This window comes from Mus musculus, chromosome 9 (assembly GCF_000001635.26).
Source record: "Mus musculus strain C57BL/6J chromosome 9, GRCm38.p6 C57BL/6J".
NCBI lineage: Eukaryota > Metazoa > Chordata > Mammalia > Rodentia > Muridae > Mus > Mus musculus.
Genome location: NC_000075.6, coordinates 73,092,323 through 73,111,577, shown reverse-complemented (window position 1 = coordinate 73,111,577; position 19,255 = coordinate 73,092,323). Strand labels below are relative to the sequence as shown.

The window sequence follows — 19,255 nt, the reverse complement described above, 5'->3', positions numbered from 1 at the left end:
CTACTTCCTAGCAACAGTTAATCAAAGATTAGTCTGATTGTTTCAAATGTACTTTCAGACCATTTGTCATTGTATACAGTCTTGCTTCAGAGTACCCACCTGTTGTCATACAATAGTTACTCAATTAGATACGTGCCAGGCTAAAGTCCCCTTGCTTGCTCACAATTTCTTATAAAGCCTTGACCCCCTAAGACCTCGGGGCTACAGATGGCAGTGTGGCCCCAGCTCAAGCTTATAATAAAGACCCTAATGTGTTGCATCAGAATCGTCTCCTTGGTGGGTTTTTGGGATTCATGAACTTCCTGGCACAACATTTTAAGTAAAACATACTACCCCTGGATGGTGCACATAGTCCTAGTACTCAGGAGGCAGAGGCGGGCAGATCTCCAAGAAGCCCAGAACAGCCAGGGCTACATAGAGAAACCCTGTTTTGAAAAGCATTAAATTCAGCCGGGCGTAGTGGCGCACGCCTTTAATCCCAGCACTTGGGAGGCAGAGACAGGCGGATTTCTGAGTTCAAGGCCAGCCTGGTCTACAAAGTGAGTTCCAGGACAGCCAGGGCTATACAGAGAAACCCTGTCTCGAAAAACCAAAAAAAAAACAAAAAAACAAAAAAAAACATTAAATTTCTGGCTAAGACTGGTAGTGCGTGTCTTTAACACCAGCACTTGGGATGCAAAGGTAGACTGTGGGGGGAACCTCTGTGGGTTCTCCACCAGCCTGGTTTAATGTGGCAAGTTTCAGGTCAGCCAGAATTATTTATTGAGGCCCTGTCAAAGGAAGAGGGGGGGGAGGACTTTGTGGCTACCAGAAAAATGAAATGGCATATACCCTGTATCTTGTATCTTATACTGCTAGACAAAAAGCTCTGCAGGCTTGCCTGCCCTCCTGTCTGCCTGGTCTGTGTATCATCTTGATCAAACGTTACCACTTTTCCTGTGTGCTGGGACCAAGCCCAAGGTCCTGAGCATTCTAGGCAAGTACTCTACCACTAACTACACCCTCAAACCCCAAAACTATAGTCTTCTGTTCCTGAGTTGACCTCTCTGAACAGAAGACCCAAAATACCAGTGCCTTGGGCCTCAGATCCCAAACATGCAACTAAGGAGTGAGATAAGTTGTTCTTCTAGCTTTCTGACCAGGAGGTAAGTGTGCCACCAGCAGCAGCTTTGAGCTTTCAAAAGCCCACACACTTTTCTTAGTTCCTTCTGACCTGTGCTTTATGAGTCGGGTTTAAGCTCTCAGCTGCTGCTCCAGTGCCAGCCTGCCCACTGCCATGCTCCCTGCCAAGGCAGACATGGACTCACCCTCTGAAACTGTGAGCCTGAGTTAAATGTTTTCATATGTTTTCTCATGGCAATAGAAAATAACTAAATAACTTAGAAATTAAGACACTTCCCATCTCTAACGGCCCCCTTTAGTTTGTAAACTGTTTTCTCTGTTTGTATATACAGCCATGTTTATAGTCCTAGGTACTTGGATAAGTTGATACAGGAGGATTGCTTGAATCCAGGAGTTGTAGGCCATTGTCTTAGAGTTTCCAGTGCTGTGATAAAACACCATGACCAAAAGAATCGGAGGGAACAAAGGGTTTATTTCCACTTACAACCCGAAGTCAGGGAAGTCAGAGCACAAACTGAAATAGAAGCCATGGAGGAGTGCAGCCTATTGGCTTGCTCAGCCTGTATTCTTAGGGCATCCAAAACCACCAACCCACCCAAAATAAGCTGGGCCCTCCCACATCCATCAAGAAATAGCACCACAGGCTTATCCACAGGCCTGTTTGTTGTGGGCATTTTCTCAGCTGAGGTAACTTGTGTCAAACCAACATAAAACATAGACAGCTATGCCAACACAGCAAGACTCCATTGACTGGGAGAGGAGAGGAAAACTGGGGGAGGGATGAATATTGAGGGGGAAAAAAAAACAGTGCAAAGGGAGGAAGAAATAGCTTAATTTAAAAACAATGTATGTGACATTGGAGAGTGCTTCTGTGTTTCAGAGCAGTTTTTGTTGTGAAGCAGCCAGATTTGGCTCCTAGGAAGCTCATGGGGGCCACCAACCACCTGTAACTCCAGTTTCAAGGAGTAAGCAGCCGTCCTCTGGCTCCCACAAACACTGCTACAGACCTAGTACATACACATAGCCAAAACACTCATCCTCGTAGAATTCAAAAATAAATATTGGGGGGCTGGAAAGATGGCTCAGTGGTTAAGAGCACTGACTGTTCTTCCAGAGGTCCTGAGTTCAATTCCCAGCACCCACATGGTGGCTCACAACCATCTGTAACGGCATCCGATGCCGCCTTCTGGTGTGTCTGAAAAGAGTGATAGTGTACTCATATACAGAAAATCAATCTTTTAAGTAAATAAATATTGGGGCTAGAGAGATGTCTCAGCAGTTAAAAACATACACTGCTCATGTGGCTCATAACTGTTTAGCTCCAGCTACGAGAGACTGGAATCTCTGGCCTCAACAGGCACCTGTATGCATATGCGCACGCAGAAAAGCAGGCTCTAGGATAAACTGCGCGAGCACACTCACACACACACCTCCCTCCCCCAATTTTCCTTTCTTTTGTCGTGTGTGTGTGTGTGTGTGTGTGTACACTGACAGGTGTGGTGCCCCATGCCATTAATCCCAGAACTCAGGAGGCAGAGAGAGGCAAGTGGATCTATTAAATGTGCATGTATACAGTTTCAAGAATGTAGTGAATACTAGAATGCCTCTTTTGGAAGCCATTCATAGATACACCTGTGCTCCATTTTATATAATTTTGTATACACATGCATGTGACTATGCATGTGGGGGAATTGGCTCTCTCCTTCCCCCACTGTGGGTTCCAGAGATTGAACTCAGGCCCTCAGCCTGCTTAGCAGGCACCCTTACCTACTGAGACATCTCAATTTTCTATGTATTTTGATAAAGTGATTCATCTATAAAGATAGCAATAATGGTGACCAATAAATCTAATCTAACAGTGAGAGTAAACGTACCTTCTCAGATATACACATTTGACAAAGGTTGGTAATCAAAGTCAATGGAAAAGCTATACACATGGATAAAACAAATTGGCAATGCTACTGTTTGGTATTATATTTTAAAGTGCTTATTCTTCAACACAATTCCACTCAAAAGTTGTACAGAAACACTATGGTGAAAAGTACCCGTAAAATTGGTAATAGAGAATGGCCTTGAAAATGTAAGGAAGGCCAACAATCTTGGAGGATGCTGAACTCTACTACGCATGCTGCCAAATGCATTGCTTCTATTTCTGAGGGCTGGAGATGAACCCAGAACCCTGCGCATGCCAGACAGGTGTGTTCTAGCATCACCATGAGATATCTTTAGCCAGTGATTTCTTTGGAAAGATTTGTACATTTTTGAAGTCTGTATGTATCTGTGTGTGGATTTGTGCACACATGAGTACAGTTCCTACAGAGACCAGAAGGCAGCATTGGCTTCCCTGGAATTGGAGATACAGACCATTGTGAGTCACCCAAATGTGGGTGCTGGCGAGTGAACTCTACAGCAACAGTTCATGCTGAGCCACCTCTCCAGTCTCTAAGTTTAAAAATTAACACATTTCTTCATATATATAAATATATAAATTACATATAAAGGATATCACATTTAAAGGTTTTCTTAGTTGTCTTTTTTTTAATTTGTTTTTCGAGACAGGGTTTCTCTGTGTAGCCCTGGTTGTCCTGGAACTCACTCTGTAGACCAGGCTGGCCTTGAACTCTAAAGAGATCTGCCTGCCTCTGCCTCCTGAGTGCTAAGATTAAAGGCATCTGCCACCACCACTCAGTTTAACATTTTCAGCTTAGATGTACTGGACATGGTGCCAAGACGTACAATCCCATTATTCTGGAAGAGTGGAGGAGTGAGTGAGGCAGGAAGATTTTGTTTTAGTCCAGCCTGAGCTTCTTAGTGGCTTTCTGTGTCAGAGTTTTAGGGCTGGAGACATAACAGTTATATCCTGAAGTGTTGCCAAGCATGTACAGAGCCTTGGGTTAGGTTCCCAGCACTGCATAAACCAGAAATAGTGGCACACCCCCTTTACCCCAGCACTTGGCAGTGGAGGGAGAAGGATCAGAAATTCAATAATATCTTTGGCTATATAGTGAATCCCAGGTCAGCCTGAGCTATAAGACCATGTCTCAAAAAAAAAAAGTATCTGTAAATAGCTCAATTATAGAGTACCTACCTGCTCTTCTAGTGCTTTTTCCAACCAAGGATGTTTCATACACACATCTTACCATAGTCTTTGAAAGTCATTTTAGACCTATTCTTTTTAAAAATTCTTTCCCTTTCAAACATGTTTTTAAAGGATTTTATTATTTTTAAAAGATTTTATGCATATGAGTATACCACCATTGCTCTCTTCAGACACATCAGAAGAGGGCATCCCATTACAGATGGTTGTGAGCCACCTTGTGGTTGCTGGGAATTGAACTCAGGACCTCTGGAAGAGAAGTCAGTGCTCTTAACCAAGGAGCCATCTCTCCAGTCCGTTTTAGGCCTTTTCGGAGAGTGCAGAGTTTTCCTTCCTTTCAAAACAGTCAAGAAACTCCTTTTCCCAGAATCAGACATTTAGACAAAAGCCAGAATTCCTTTCAGGGCTTGAATATATTTCCTCCTTCCCGAAAGCAGTCATTCTTCTTATCTCTGGCAGAAGGTTGTAGGCTCATTAACATATGCCTATGACACCTGTTCACGTATCAAGGTCAATGCTAGCCTCTAGGCTCCCTCAGACTTCTCACAAGCTCCCTTCCTCCCAGGTACCCAATCCCCTATAATCCAGCAGATACAATATATCCCCCCCTCACCCCACCCTGGTCCCTTCTCTCTGCTCTCTGAACAGCCAGCCTTGGCAGTTTGGAATAAATAGCCACAGTAGCTATTTGGGTTTCTTTACCCATTTCGGTTCCCTATCTGCTGCTGACTTTCTTGTAAAACAGGAAATCTGAAAGCTAATGTGGCAGTGTACTGAAACTCCAGCATTAGGAGACAGAGGCAAGAAAACCCGAAGTTCAAAGTCATCTTCCACTATGTAGGAAACTAGATAGCCTGGGCTACAGGAGACCATCACAACCCCTACTTCCTATCCTCCCAACACACAAAAGCCTATAGTCCCACCACTTGGGAAGCTGGGGGGTGGGAGGGACAAGAATTCTAAGAGGGAGGCATTTACAGGAAACAGATGGAGTGCATCATAAGAAAAACAAGCTGTCTTAGACAGGCCTAACATGTTCTTTCTCATTACAGGGAATATAAATTCAAAGAAATAAGCTAAAAGCAGAGGCAAAGGTAATAACTGGCAAATGTAATCAAATCAAAGCCCATGTTAGGAGCAATGTCACCATGAAACCCACTTATACCATATACACAAGGTAAAGGATATAGTGGTTATGATTAAATCTTTAGAAATTGACCAGTGTGGTGCCCAAAATTAACCTGTAAGCCCCACCTGCCCAGGAACAGGTTAATTTCCTGGAATGCTGGGATGTCTCAGTAATTCTTGGGAGATAAGCCTCATGGGAATGTAAGATGGCCTATAAATCTGTCCTTACAAGTCCCTGCAATACTTGGCTAAAGGCCATTGCAACTGGGAAATTCCTGGGGAAAGTTCCAGAACAAAGTCCATTTCTTTTTAGTCAGTATTGAATATTTAATACTTGCTTTAAATTTGGCCCAGAATGGTGGAGTTGGTTTTTCTGGTGAATCACAGGGTTATCAGTTTTTCTGGCAAATGGCAGGATTAACATAGATACAGTGATACACTCCTATATTCCCATCATTTTATGAGATAATTGTGGGTCAGCAGGGAGGTGGTGCCGCATGCCTTTAATCCCAGCACTAGGGAGGCAGATGCAGGCAGATCCGAGTTCTAAGCCAGCAGTAACTATATAGTGAGTAATAAGCCAGCTAGGGCTAGACAGTGAGACCCTGCCACCAAAGAACAGAACATGCCCAAGTAAAGGTTCCTTAGACTTGATATCCCACCCTCAAAATCGTTTCTATATCCAGCTTTGTCATCCAGAATATGGAAGCTCTGCTTCCCCTGGGCCAACCCCAAGCTTTACTCTCCCTTCCCTTCTCAATGATTATCTTCTAGAATTTGAGACAGGGCTCATTGTGCAGTCCCAGCTGGCCTGAACTTGCTATTATATCAGCTGGACCCTGAACTTCGAGGTCTTCCTGGCCCAGATTCCCAAGGGCTGGGGATCAAGGCCTGCAGCACCAAACCCTGCCTCCTGGCATCACTACCAGCTGCTAGCTAGCCCTACCACCTGAATGTTTCAAACTGCTCAAAGGTAGCACTCAGCTGCCTCTACCTCATGAGACATGCCATGTGTAAGTTCTGAGGCTGATAGCTTTGCAGTGAGTCCCAGCCCTCCTACAGTAAATCACCCTCCTTCCAAAAAAAAAACACTAGCCAAAGTCTGAAGTAGCTGGTGGTAATTGGATACAATTCACTATGTTTCAATTTAATTCACTTGACCTGCAAATCATAGACTCCTCTCTTTCCAATCCCACCCTTACAAATCATTCCCTCCATTGCCCCCCTCCCCTTTCTAAGAGAAGGGGAGCCCCCACCCTTGGGTACCACCAGACCTTGGGACATCTAGTCCCAGCAGGACTGGGTACCTCTTTTCCCATTGAGGTCCACCTAGGCAGTCCAGGTAGGGTAAAGGGTATCCAATGGCAGGGAACAGAGACCAAGCCAGCCACATTCACATTTGTTAGGCAACCAACATGAAGACCAGGTTGCACATTTACTACAAATGTGTAGGGGCCTAGGTACAACCCCTGCATATACTCCCCGGCTGGTGGCCTAGTTTCTGTGAGCCCCACAACTATACCTTTCAAAGCCAGTTATCAAATAACAAGGTTTCACACCAGTCTGCTCAAGATACAGTCAGGAGACTCAATGGCCCTTCAAGACATCTTAATCGAAACACCAGATGTCCTGGGTTAATCAGCACAGTGGAAGCATCTGATGCTGGGGTGCGGGGATGAGGAGCAACTATCCAAGACATTCCACCCTCCTCGGGGTGAGGGTGCCCAACAGCACTTGGCAGCTGGAGGAGAGCTCTGTCCCCGTCCCTCCATTCAAATACACACCTGGGGAATGCAATTTTTTTTTTATTAGAATACTTTAAATTGTGTTTGCAAACATTTAACACAATGGGGAAACAAAAACAGCTCTACTCTGTTCTTCCCGATTCCTAGGGCAAAAACCAGAAAGAAAGATGAAGGGAGTCTTAGGCAGGCTGAGGTTTAAGATCATTGCCTTACTCAGCCCAAGCTAACCCCTGCCTTTAGGTTCTGGATTTGCAGACGTGTACCATCTATCCTGGCTCACACCAGAGATGCATTTATAATATGATAAATGATTCCCAGGCATCCCTTGGAGGCTGAACTATGACATAGCTGCCATCCAAACAACTCTGGGTCTCCCACTCAAAAACCTCAGGACACTTCTGGGACAAGGCCCTAGAGACATCTAGAGAATGCTGCCCGGTGGCAGTCTCACAGACTTCAATGGGAGACTGCCCATTGGCAACCTGGTGGGCCTCCCCTGAAGTGTGCTGGGCAAAGGCTTCATCAGCCTTCACCTGAGCCAACTGGCTAGTATCAGTGGCCTCCACGGGAGACAGCTGCGTGGCAGCCTCACGAACCTGCACCGAAGCCGACTGCGTGGCAGCATCGCTGACCTTCCCCGGAGCCGGCTGGGTGGCCGCCTCGTGGACCTTCACAGGAGCCAACTGGGTGGCTGCCTTGCGGACCTTCACAGGAGCCAACTGGGTGGCCGCCTCGCGGACCTTCCCGGAAGCCGGCTGGGTGGCCGCCTCGCGGACCTTCACGGGAGCCAACTGGGTGGCCTCCTGGCAAACCTGCACCGGAGCCGGCTGGGTGGCCGCCTTGCGGACCTTCCCGGGAGCCGGCCGGGTGGCAGCCTCGCGGACCGCCTGCACGGAAGCCTGCTCGGTGGCAGCCTCGTTGACCTCCTGCACGGGAGCCTGCTCGGTGGCAGCCTCGCTGACCTCCTGCACGGGAGCCTGCTCGGTGGCAGCCTCGCGGACCTCCTGCACGGGAGCCTGCTCGGTGGCAGCCTCGCGGACCTCCTCCTGCACGGAAGCCTGCTGAGGGGCAGCCTCGCGGACCTCCTGCACCGGAGCGGGCTGAGGGGCAGCCTCGCGGACCTTCACGGGAGCAGGCTGGGTGGCCGTCTCAGGGACCTTCACGGAAGCGGGCCGAGGGGCAGCCTCGCGGACCTTCACGGGAGCAGGCTGGGTGGCAGCCTTATGGGCCGCCATACGACGACGCTCAACTCCAGCCTCCAGAGCCTCTACTGAGTTGGAAGAAAGCAGTGTAAGGAGGCTGATAAGGACAACCACCCTGTAACCTGAAGGAGTAGGAGCTAAGGGTTCCTAAACACAGTCTTCTGGCCTTCCAGAACATCTCCAAAACCCACTTTCCCAAGGTGGAGCCCTCCCAAGGAGCCAAGACTTGCTGGACAGGATAGCCCTACCCACTCCCGTCCCATCCCTTACTTACTTTCCATCAGTTTCATGCGGCAATAGTGAGCCAGATCAGTGAGCATCCGGTCAACGTCCCTTCGGAAAGGCGGCGGTCCGAATATCCAAATCTCAGCTCGCCTTTCAGGGCCCCACACGTTCACATGTATCAGGGTGTGCAACATAGATTCAAGATGTGGGATGTGCTCTCCATCCTTACCTGGACAAGGAGCAGGGGGAACCTGGGAGTGAGGTGGCTTCTATTTCTTAGGGCCACAGCCACTGAAGAGGCTTTTCAATACAGAAGAACATCTGCAGTCAAGGTGTATACAGGGATCAGGAAAAGGTTACCTTGGCCTTTCCAGTTCACTTACCAAACATGATTTCCAGTAGCCGAGGTTCCACGTACAGTCTTTTTGGATCTTCCAGGCATTCGACATGGAACCACTTGGGCAACTTGGGCTCTCCAATAATTTCAAATAAGGTACCTTGTTTGTGATCCAGGGGCACGAGCGTCTGAAACCTCTTCAGAGAGGCCATAGTGTACCCGTTTCACCGCAGGAAGCCTATGCAAACTCAAGATCAGTGAACTCAAAGACTGACCTCAGAGCTCTATTTCAAGGGCTGTTCACTGGCCCCTTCCCACTCAAGTCCTTCCAATTGGATCCCAAACCTTGCTTCCCCCTCCCAGAAGCCCCACCTCTGCTCAAGGCCTCACTGGCTGCACCTGGGGTGGGGGAGAACCTGGTTTCTGTTTTTAAGATGTGTGTTGGGAAGCTCAGACATCCTAAGTATGACCACAGGGAGATGATGACAGTAGACCCAACATTGGGACAGAGTGTTACCTGACTTCAAGGCCAATCTAATCTCACATGTGGCAGGGCTGTGGTGGCAAATGCCTTCAATCTCAACACTCAGGAGGCAGAGACAGGCTGATCCCTGAGTTGAGTTCAAGGTCACCCTAGTCTACAAAACAAATTCCAGGACAACCAGGGCTGTCTCCAAAAAATCAAAGTCTCACAGTCCCTGTACCTTAGCTCTGAGTAACCTCCCCTGGGTACCAAGTTTCCAAATACTTTAAAAAGCAATTTTTTTCCTGTTGCTTTTGGTTTTAAGATGGGTCTTACTAAATAACCTGCCCAGGCAGGAGTTAAGATATGCTTCAGTTGCCAGGCAGCAATGGTGCATGCCTTTGGTCCCAGTACTGTGGAGGCAGAGGCAGGAGGATCTCTGAATTCTGGTCTACAGAACAAGTTCCAGGACAGCCAGCACTACACAGAGAAACTGTCTCCAAATACTGTCGTCCCCCCTCCCCCCCAAAAAATGACATGCTCCGGTATGCTGAGCTTCCAATTTCTTTTACTTTCTAGAGACAGCTGGGCAAAAAGAAAGCACATTTAATGACGGTAACTCCGCACACGTGGCTTCCTAACTAGAGGGAAGGTCACATTTGTGATGGCTCTTTTCTCTAAACAACAGGATATTTCAATTTAGTTTCCTATTCATGTTATTTGTTCGTTCGTTGTAATATAAGACAATCAAATTACAAATTACAGAGGATGTCTTTATTCTAAGTCTTCTGGGGGCTGAAAAGATGACTCCTCAGTTAAGAGCACTAGCTGCTCTTCCTAGAGGTCCTGAGTTCAATTCCCAGCAACCACATACATGGTGGCTCGCAACCATCTGTAATGGGATCTGATGCCCTCTTCTGGTGTGTCTGAAGTCAACTACAGTGTACTCATATACATAAAATAAATTTTTAAAAAAAGTCTGTTGTTAGGTGGAATGTGGTGGCCCATGCCTTTAATCTGAGAACTTGGGAGTCAGAGGCAGGTAGATCTGAGTTCAAAGCCAGCCTGGTCTACAGAGGAAGTTTCAGGACAGCTGGGGCTACACAGAGAAACCCTGTCTCAAAACAACATCATCAACAACAACAACAGAAAGTGAAGTTACAGGCCTCCTGGGATCAACAGTTTGTGTCTTCTCTCCAGCCAGAAGAAATCAGGCTCCTCTTTGCTCTGTAGAACCTCTCTATGCCAAGGGAGGGTCCCGGCAACAATAAATGCTTACCAGGCCTGAAAGAGTCCTGAGATTTGAGAATAGGAATTAAGAGGCAGAGAAAGACATTCAGATGACTGCAGAGTGGACTTCTGTGAGTAGGCAGAACAATGCTTAAAACTAGTTTTGCTTAAAGTTTTAAGATTTTTAAAATTATCTTTATTACTTTTAATCACGTGTAAGTATGTGTGTCGGTGCTGATATTATGCACTAGTGAGGGCAGGTGCCCTGATAGGCAAAAAGCACTGAATCCTGAGTCAGCTGATATCGGTGCTGGGAGTCAAACTGAGTCCTCAGTAGGGATACAAGCTCTTAATCTCTAGAGCTTGCCCCCAGCCCTTGAGACTCTCGGGATTACAATAGCTTCAACTCAAAATCTATACACGCACAAACTAGTGAATAGTGCACATCTCTTTTTTTTTTTTTAAAGATTTATTTATTTTATGGCTATGAATGCACTGTAGCTGTCTTCAGACACACCAGAAGAGGGCTCCAGATGATTGTGAGCCACCATGTCAACGGTTGCTGGGAATTGAACTCAGGACTTCTGGGAGAGCAATCAGTGAGTGCTCTTAACCGCTGAGCCATCTCTCCAGCCAAATAGTGCACATCTTAATACAATAAAGTCCTTGTGATTTTATTAAGGTGGCTATAGAATTCATTTTTGGTTTTGGTTGTTTGCCTACTTTTGAGACAGTCTCACACTGTAGCCCAGGCAGCCTGGGCCTCACCATAGAGCCCAAGTTCCCCCCAAACTTCTGATCCTCAAGTGTCAGCTTCCCAGATGCTGGGGTTACATGCGTGTACACCATGCCTGGCTAGCCGTTGTGAACAAAAGATTTTCCTTTCTGTTCTCTTTTGAAACATAGTCCCACTGTTGGTATTTTTGGGGTGCACACAAAGGCAACCCAAATCAAATCAGTATCTGTTGCTTGGACACTAAAAAGAATTCCAGAGTAGCAGATAATGGTAGCTCACACCCAGAATTCCAGCACTTGGGAGACAGAGCCAGGTCAAACTCTGTTGAGTTCTAGGACAGCCAGGGCTAACTAGAGAGAGAGAGAGAGAGGTGGGAGGGAGGGGCGGAGGGAGAGAGGGGGAGAGGAAGGGGGAGAGAGAGGGAGAGGGGGAGGGAGGGGGGAGGGAGAGGGAGAGGGAGAGGGAGAGAGAGAGAAAAAGAGAGAGAGAGAGAGAGAGAATTGTAGGACTAGCCAGTTTCTGAAGAAGAGAATGTTTTACTAAAGGTATTTTGGAGGGGAGGGGGATGAGAGAGTAGGGAGCATAAGACAGGGTTTCCCTGTGTATCCCTGACTGTCCTAGAACTCACTGTGTAGACAAAGCTGGCTTCGAACTCAAAAGATTGGCCTGCCTTTGCTTCCTGAATACTGGGATTAAAAGTGTGTGCCTGGGGCTGGTGAGATGGCTCAGTGGGTAAGAGCACTGACTGCTCTTCCAAAGGTCCTGAGCTCAAGTCCCAGCAACCACATGGTGGCTCACAACCACCCATGATGAGATCTGACACCCTCTTCTGGTGAGTCTGAAGTCAGCTGCAGTGCACTTATGTATAATAATAAATAACTCTTTGGGCTGGATGGAGCGGGGTTGGCCAGAGTGTGCAGGGCACAAATTCAATTCCCAACAAACAAATGAAAGTTCACAACCATCTGTACAGCTACGGTGTATTCATATACATAAAATAAATAAATAAAAGTGTGTGCCTGCCACACACCCCCAGGAGCTCCCAACTCCAACCCCCACCCCCACTTACCACCCCCACCCCACCCCCCCCCCCGTAACCCTAGAGCCTAAAGGCATTTTAATGTAGGCTTATACACGAGGGTTAGGAGATAAAGCACCATGAAGAAAAAGTCATACCTGGCAGAATGGGTGCAGCAATCAATCAAAAAGGATGGACACTGCTCATTGTATCTTGTATGTTGTTTTGAGACAGGGTCTCACCCAGTAGCCCTGGCTGGCCTGGAACTCATAGAGCTCTGTCTGCTAGCTTCTGTCTCCCAGGGATGCCACCATATTTACAATAGGGCAATGGATTTTTTGGTTTGTTTGTTTGTTTTTTTACAATAGTCTACAGGATTTGGGTGAAATTTCTATCCTATCCCTGGGTGCTTCTTGAAGACACCTGATAAGGTAACTCTAGTCCCAGAGAAGACCTGGAGGCAGGCTATCTTCATTAACAAAGTTAAGGTTTTGTTTTCTGTTCATGCCCTTCTCCCAGAGGCTCTTCCCTATATAATCCAAACAATTTGGATATCTGCACACCGTTTTGTACCAAGGGCCTCCTGGACGATGGCTCCCCTCTCTTCCTTCCCCTCTCCCATGGTTCAGGGTCAAGCTCTTTATGGACTCTCCCAGATGTGTCTGCCTCTGGCTATGCTTACGCACATATCTATAATGAACTTCCTCCTCCACCTTACGGAGGAGCAGTCAAGTCCTTTCTTTCTTTGGTTGTTTTTTTTTTTTTTTCTTTGTCTTTGATGAGTTCCCATCTGCAGATGTGCAGAGCACCAGGGCTGTTGCAGATTAAGCACCGACAGATGGGTGGTGAGCATGAACACTTAAAGACCCCTCCCCTGTTGGAACCTCCACTTTTTAGCTATGGCTTGCAGACTTTGACAAATCCTCTTCAATAGGGTTAGCAAACCAGGCACCAGGTTTTCAGCATGGGGCATCCTAGTGGACCATGAAAGTGGCTGCTCTTTTATAGGACATGATTGGACAAGGTGGTATTTGAACAGTCTTGGCGAGAGCACCAAGTAGACCTCTGGAAAGCTAGCATCACAGACAGACCCATGAGTGCTAGATCAGAGCCAACTCAGGGATGTGCATCTGAGAGGAGGCTGAGTCTCTTTCCGTCAGTAGCCAAGCCTTCTCCAGTGCCCTGGCACCACTCCCAGCTCTGCTTTGAGTGCAGGACCTAACCATTTTTGTTTTGCTCCATCAGACTACCTAGTTCACCAACTCTCAAAGGTACTCAATAAATATTGGATAAAACATTTTGAATTGGGGGTGAAGAGATGTTAAAAGCACTGGCTGCTCTTCTAGAGGACCTATGTCCAATTCCCAGCAACTACATGGCAGCTGACAACTGTCTGTGATTCTAGTCCCAAAAAATCCAATGGCCTTTTCTGGTCTCCAAGGACATGCACACAAAGGACACAGACACACAGGCAAACATTCATATACATGAAATAAAATTGACCAAAAAAAAAAAATCTATCTCGAGCTATCTTCCCTGGATGCTGTTTTGGCCAGGGTCCTCAGCAAGCATCTCGTGGACTCTGCATTCCTGAATTCGGGTTCCTTTGGCATCACAATTCCTAGTTTGAAATATTCACCAGAACTTGATATACTGGACCTCTTTTATTATTTTTTTTTATTATTATTATGGTTTAATTGGCACAAAGTTCACTAAAGAGCATTTTTTATACAGATTTGTAAATAGAAAAATACAGTGACAAAAAGTACGGTTATTTTTTTTTTTTTATCAAATTTAAACCATTTTCAGAGAACTCAGTTTTGTTTTGTTTCAACAATTCAAGGCAGCTCTTGTGTTGGGCAACTATCACACACATTAAGCCCCGTGCCTGGTGTGGAGCCAACAGGAGCGGCATCTCACTTCTCAAAACCCGCACTATGCCACTGTGCAAACATTCACTTTTTTATGTGTAGTCTTGGCTGTCCTGGAACTCACTCTGTAGACCAGGCTGGCCTCGAACTCAGAAATCCACCTGCCTCTGCCTCCTGAGTGCTGGGATGAAAGGCATGGGCCTCCACTGCCTAGTGTGTGTTTGTTTTTTGAAACAGGACTTCACTATGTATCTTTGGCTGTCCTGAAACTCACTCTATAGTGAAGCCTAGCTTCAAACTCATCGCCTGCCTCTGCTTCTCAAGTATGGGAGATGAAAAGAACGAACCACCAATACCTGTCTGGCATATTGACTTGATGTATTTACAAGAGAGACATTAAGAAATGTGCCAAACAAGCAGTATGCTCCACTGAAGTCTTAGAACAACGCTGGAAGGCACGGCTATGATGGGCCTCATGTCCTGGGTATATAGGATTCAGATGTATAGGCCTCAATGATGAGTTTGGTGTTTCAAAGAGTCCCTTATTTCAAAAACAGTAAAAGCTTAGTGGCCATGGCTATTTTTTTCTGAGGAGGGGTCAAAGGACAATGGCAATAAATGATAGATGTGCAATTTTTTAAAAGTCTTCTGAGAGCCAGGTGTGACAACTACACCTTTAATCCCCAGTGCTTAGGGTGCTGAGACAGGTGGATCTCTGTGAGTTTGAGGCCAGCCTAGTCTACAAAGGGAGTTTTGGGCCAGCTAGAAACTATATGAAAAGACCCTGTCTCAAAAAAAAAAAAAAAAAGCCACTTGAAACTACCATGCAAAGTATGTTTTCCACTATCAAAAAACATCAGTGCCCCACATTCCCAGTGAAAGCTACAGGCTACAAAACACTTCTCTTAAACTGGCCCACAAATGTGACTGCTTAAATACAGACAGTGAACTCCCTCCCTCCAGATAGCAAATAAACACGCCGTTTAATTAAAAAGAGATTCCTTCAGTTACATTAATGGGGGAAGGGGGGGGGGGAGAAAACAAACTGGGAAACACCACCACCACCAAAACTTGATGGGAAAAGTCAGATTGGCAGTCTCCAGACAAGTGAAAGCAGATCCTGAGGTGCCAGACCAAACATACGTACATATGAAGAGACCATACATACATACATGCAAACATACATACTGTAGAAGCATGAGCGATGTTCAGAGGTGCACTGAACCCAACAGACCATGGATAGACACAAGAGTCTTCATGACCCCTCGGCTAACAGCAGACAATCTGACTGATCCCTACTTCACCCACCCCTGCTCCATAAACCCTTCCCCCCACCCCCAAACTCACAGTGAGTCAATCCGATCTATTCAGAGTCTATAGGTATGGCCGCCATCTGTTTATGCTCATGTCAAAGGAAAGGCTATGTTAAAAAGCAATGCTGAAAGACATTGATCTGTGTGTACACACTTATTGACATTCACGTGTTTGAGAGTGATAGTCTACAGTATGGATTTTGAAATCTGGATTCTCAAGACCGTGCTAGCTTTTCCTTGCTCAAAGATCTTAATGTCTTCAATGAGACTCTAGGGCTGTCCTGTGTTGAGGCAGGCGACTGTGTTAAGGCAGGCGACAGGACCATCAGCGTTCTACATAACAGATGAAATCTTTCATGGCTGAAATCTTGGATCCCTAAATGACCCGCCACCGTGGGCTTTTATAAGACACTTTTGGCTCTGTGAAGTATTTCTTCCGATTCATGGACTAAATCATACAAAGCTGCAGCGCGTTACAGATGGATGCCCGAGGTGACCCTCCTGGAGGCGAGGAGAGGCACCTGGCATAGGAGGGGCTGTTTGCTCATCTCATCGAGCTGCCGGCTTGGTCTCTACAGCGGAGCTGGCGGCAACCAGGGGTCATGCGCTGCTGCCACGGGGCTCGCTTGGCGTCTCAACAGCCACACAACCCCTTCTCCTTCTCCTCACTTAGCTGATCCGCAGAGGTATGGCCGTTGGACCGTACCACTCCCTCCGGAATCCAGGACTTGTCCACACACCGCTCCATCCGCTTCATGATCAGGTCCAGGAGCATCTCAATCGCGTGGCTTATGTTTGTCCCGTTGGCAGCACTGGTTTCAAAATAGGGGATTCTGGAAGACAGAAATCACTGGGGTAACAATGTGGGAAGAAAGACAGTGACTTTTGCCCTTCGTAATTTTTTTGGCCATTCAGGATTTGGAGAAATTGAGGATAAATATACATGACAACAGTGTGACTTCAGTAGTGCCCAGAGAGGAGGCGACAGTGTTTCAGTTTAATTCAGTGTGCCAAATTACATGAAAAAAAATGAATTCTATTCCACTGTGTGTACCTCTCAAAACCGTACCCTCATATTTCATTTTTCAAAAGGATATCTTTTGCCAGCACCTAAAACAAATGCCCGTTTAGGCTTAAAGGAATGGCGTCATCGCAATTGCCAGAAGGCAATCGGTCTGCGTGGGCTGGCGTTTGTACCCGACTCTCTCAAACAGCCTCATCCTGAGGCAGACTGTATGTGTAAAGAAAACTGGACTTCTACGAGGAGGGGAGGGGTGGGCTAGGAGTGTCGTCTAGGCAACCACCAGTAGCTGCCACAGAGAATTGAGCGGGGCGTTTCCTGGAGACCGATTACAGGAGCGCCAAGTAATAGCAGAATGACCTTCAGGTGTGTGTGTGGAGGGGCGTGTGCGCAAGCATCACAGCCGGAAAGGAAATGTTTCCTTCTGCAGTCTGACGCCAGGAGGTTTATTTAAGTGCAGTACAATGGGGGGGGGGGGGGGGGTTCTTGGTGTAATACAATAGCCAGTGCACAGGGAAGCATAATTATATCAAAACTCAAAGTGCCGGGCGGGGAGGCACCCGCCTTTAATCCCAGCACTTGGGAGGCAGAGGCAGGTGGATTTCTGAGTTCAAGGCCAGCCTGGTCTACAGAGTGAGTTCCAGGACAGCTAGGGCTACACAGAGAAACCCTGTCTCAGAAAAAACAAAACAACAACAACAAAAAAAAAACCTCAAACTCAAAGTATATGTTACTTCTTCCAAGAAGACGGGCTCCAGAGATAGGCTCCATGTAGTAGCTTAGGTGCCTAGGGGAGGATCTGATATGTCTCCATCAAACTGTAGACGTCCTTGGGTCTATAAAGTATATGTATCCCGTTGATTGAGAAACCGAAAAATAAAAGGTCTTTGGAGGGAGTGTCTGGGATAAACATTCTGTGGTATTTGGGTGTGTTCTGGCTCTACAGGTAGCTAAGGCCATCAGGACGTTAGCAACATCCACAGCTAGCTATCTGGGTGAAAAACTGGTGGTACATCTTTTTCTTTGAAAAGAAATCTTTTGTATGCTTAACATCCCTGGTTTCCCTAATGATCTGTTGATGCAAGAACCTCTGTGCTCCCTGAATAAAAAAAAATTAAAAAAAAAAAAAAAAGGAAGGAAAGGACAAGACTGCTCATGGGTGTGGTGGAGGAGAAAGTTTATTATACACTCAGGAGAGAGTATAGCCAAAGGTTGGGGCATCTGGGAGAGTCCAGAGTGGTCATGACCCTGAGCTGTGTGTGGTGGGGGGGGAGGGAGAGAGGAGGACAAAGGTACAAAAGTGGAGCAGGTATCCAAAATGTCTGGATTATGTAGGGAAGAGTCCCTGGGCTGGAGAGTTCAGGGTAGAGGGTGGTGTATGCCACCACACAGGAAGGGACTGAGAGATTCTGGAAGAATCTGGAAGCCAGGTCTGCTTTTGTGTAGGGGTGGGGTGGGGAGGGGGCAGTGTTGAAACTTAACACTCCCAACACCAGAGAAATTAAAGCCCCCTCCCATTCTCCCTTCCTCTCCTTTTTTTTTTTTTTTTTTTTTGGAGACAGGGTCTAATGTAGCCCAGGCTTTCCTCAAATTTGTTGTGTTGTGAGGCTGTCCTTAAACTTAGGATCCTCCTGCCTCTACCTCCCAAGCTAGGCTTTCGGGTGTACATCACTATGCCTGGCCCTGCATTCCTACATAGGTTCTCACACACCCTATAGCCCCTGTTCAACCGAAACACCCTCTTGGATCCATGAGTGAGCAACACCCACAACCTTTTGGTTTTTGAGACAGGATTTAACTAGGTAACTCAAATGGGTTTGGGATTTTCTATGTAGTCAAGGTAGCCTCAAATTCACAGTCCTCCTGCTTCAGCCTGTCCAGTATTCCGACTGCAGATGTGCACCACCCCTCTCAGCTTACCGTGTTATGCTTTTGTTTGTTTGCTTGTTAGTTTGTGTTAAACGCACTTGGGAAGCCGAGACTTGCGTATGCAAAGTGCCAGGCTGGCCTGGACCGCAGAACCATCTGACAGGAGCCTGCTTCAAAACCAAAAGCAACAACAGACTCTGGATTGGTCACAGAGCCCCACACGATATCAGCCGCAGGCCGATCTCTGTGAATTCCAGGCCAGCCTGGTCTATGTTCGTGAATTCTAGGAGAGTCAGTACTGAACAGTCAGGAAACAGCAAGTATTCTAAGCTGTAGAGCAAGCACTGTGCTCCCCACATAGCTCTGGAGCCTTCTTATCCGTGAAAAGGAGCAGTAACTGGAGGTCATGGTGCTAAGGGCCTGAGACAGACACAGGTACAACACTTAACACAGACAGTCAGGGCTGGAGAGATGGCTCAGTGGTTAAGAACACTGACTGCTCTTCCAGAGGTTCTGAGTTCAATTCCCAGCAACCACATAGTGGTTCACAACCATCTGTAATGGGATCCAATGCCCTCTCTTCTGGTATGTCTGAAGACAGCTACAGTGTACTCATAAATAAAATAAATACATACATCTTTTTTTGTTTGGTTGGTTGGTTGGTTTTTTGGAGACAGGGTTTCTCTGTATAGCCCTGGCTGTCCTGGAACTCACTTTGTAGACCAGGCTGGCCTCAAACTCAGAAATCTGCCTGCCTCTGTCTCCCTAGTGCTGGGATTAAAGGTGTGTGCCACCACGCCCAGCTCATACATCTTTAAAAAACAAAACAAAACAAACAAACAAACAAACAAACAAAATAGGCACAGTCAGACATGGAG

The 19,255-nt window shown here is 46.7% G+C and overlaps 2 protein-coding genes across 8 annotated transcripts in view; both read right to left on the bottom strand.

Moving 5' to 3' along the window:
- Positions 1–4,946: 4,946 nt before the first annotated feature.
- Khdc3 (KH domain containing 3, subcortical maternal complex member) lies at positions 4,947–10,197 on the bottom strand. 4 transcript variants are annotated; one of them, XM_006511374.4, is made up of 4 exons: positions 8,903–10,197; positions 8,569–8,748; positions 7,689–8,362; positions 4,947–7,131 (listed from the first exon to the last, which is right to left on the bottom strand). In XM_006511374.4, exons 1-4 carry the CDS (start codon positions 9,066–9,068, stop codon positions 7,120–7,122), a joined length of 1,032 nt encoding a protein of 343 aa, XP_006511437.1. In that variant the 5' UTR covers positions 9,069–10,197; the 3' UTR covers positions 4,947–7,119. The 4 variants fall into 4 exon arrangements, with proteins under 4 accessions (XP_006511437.1, NP_001298035.1, NP_080166.1 ...); NM_001311106.1 differs by lacking the exon at positions 4,947–7,131 and adding an exon at positions 7,135–7,235 and having other exon boundaries at positions 8,903–9,180; NM_025890.3 differs by lacking the exon at positions 4,947–7,131 and having other exon boundaries at positions 7,135–8,362; positions 8,903–9,180.
- A 3,757-nt stretch (positions 10,198–13,954) lies between these two features.
- Rab27a (RAB27A, member RAS oncogene family) overlaps positions 13,955–19,255 on the bottom strand; it is a 52,814-nt gene continuing 47,513 nt past the window's right edge. For 3 of the 4 annotated variants that reach the window (NM_001301230.1, NM_023635.6, NM_001301232.1), the window contains one exon: positions 13,964–16,320. In NM_001301230.1, the coding sequence (NP_001288159.1) occupies positions 16,122–16,320 (199 nt within the window). In that variant the 3' untranslated portion in view covers positions 13,964–16,121. Of the gene's footprint in view, positions 16,321–19,255 lie in introns of all 4 variants that reach the window. The other variant, XM_006510780.4, reaches the window with a different exon arrangement.

Coding starts and splice junctions, on each gene's coding strand:
- Khdc3 (NM_025890.3), bottom strand. CDS start 9,068: ATGGCCTCTCTGAAGAGGTTTCAGACGCTCGTGCCCCTGGATCACAAA. Junction 8,749..8,902: donor GCTACTGGAAATCATGTTTG/GTAAGTGAACTG, acceptor CTCCTTGTCCAG/GTAAGGATGGAGAGCACATC. Junction 8,363..8,568: donor CCGCATGAAACTGATGGAAA/GTAAGTAAGGGA, acceptor CTTCCAACTCAG/TAGAGGCTCTGGAGGCTGGA.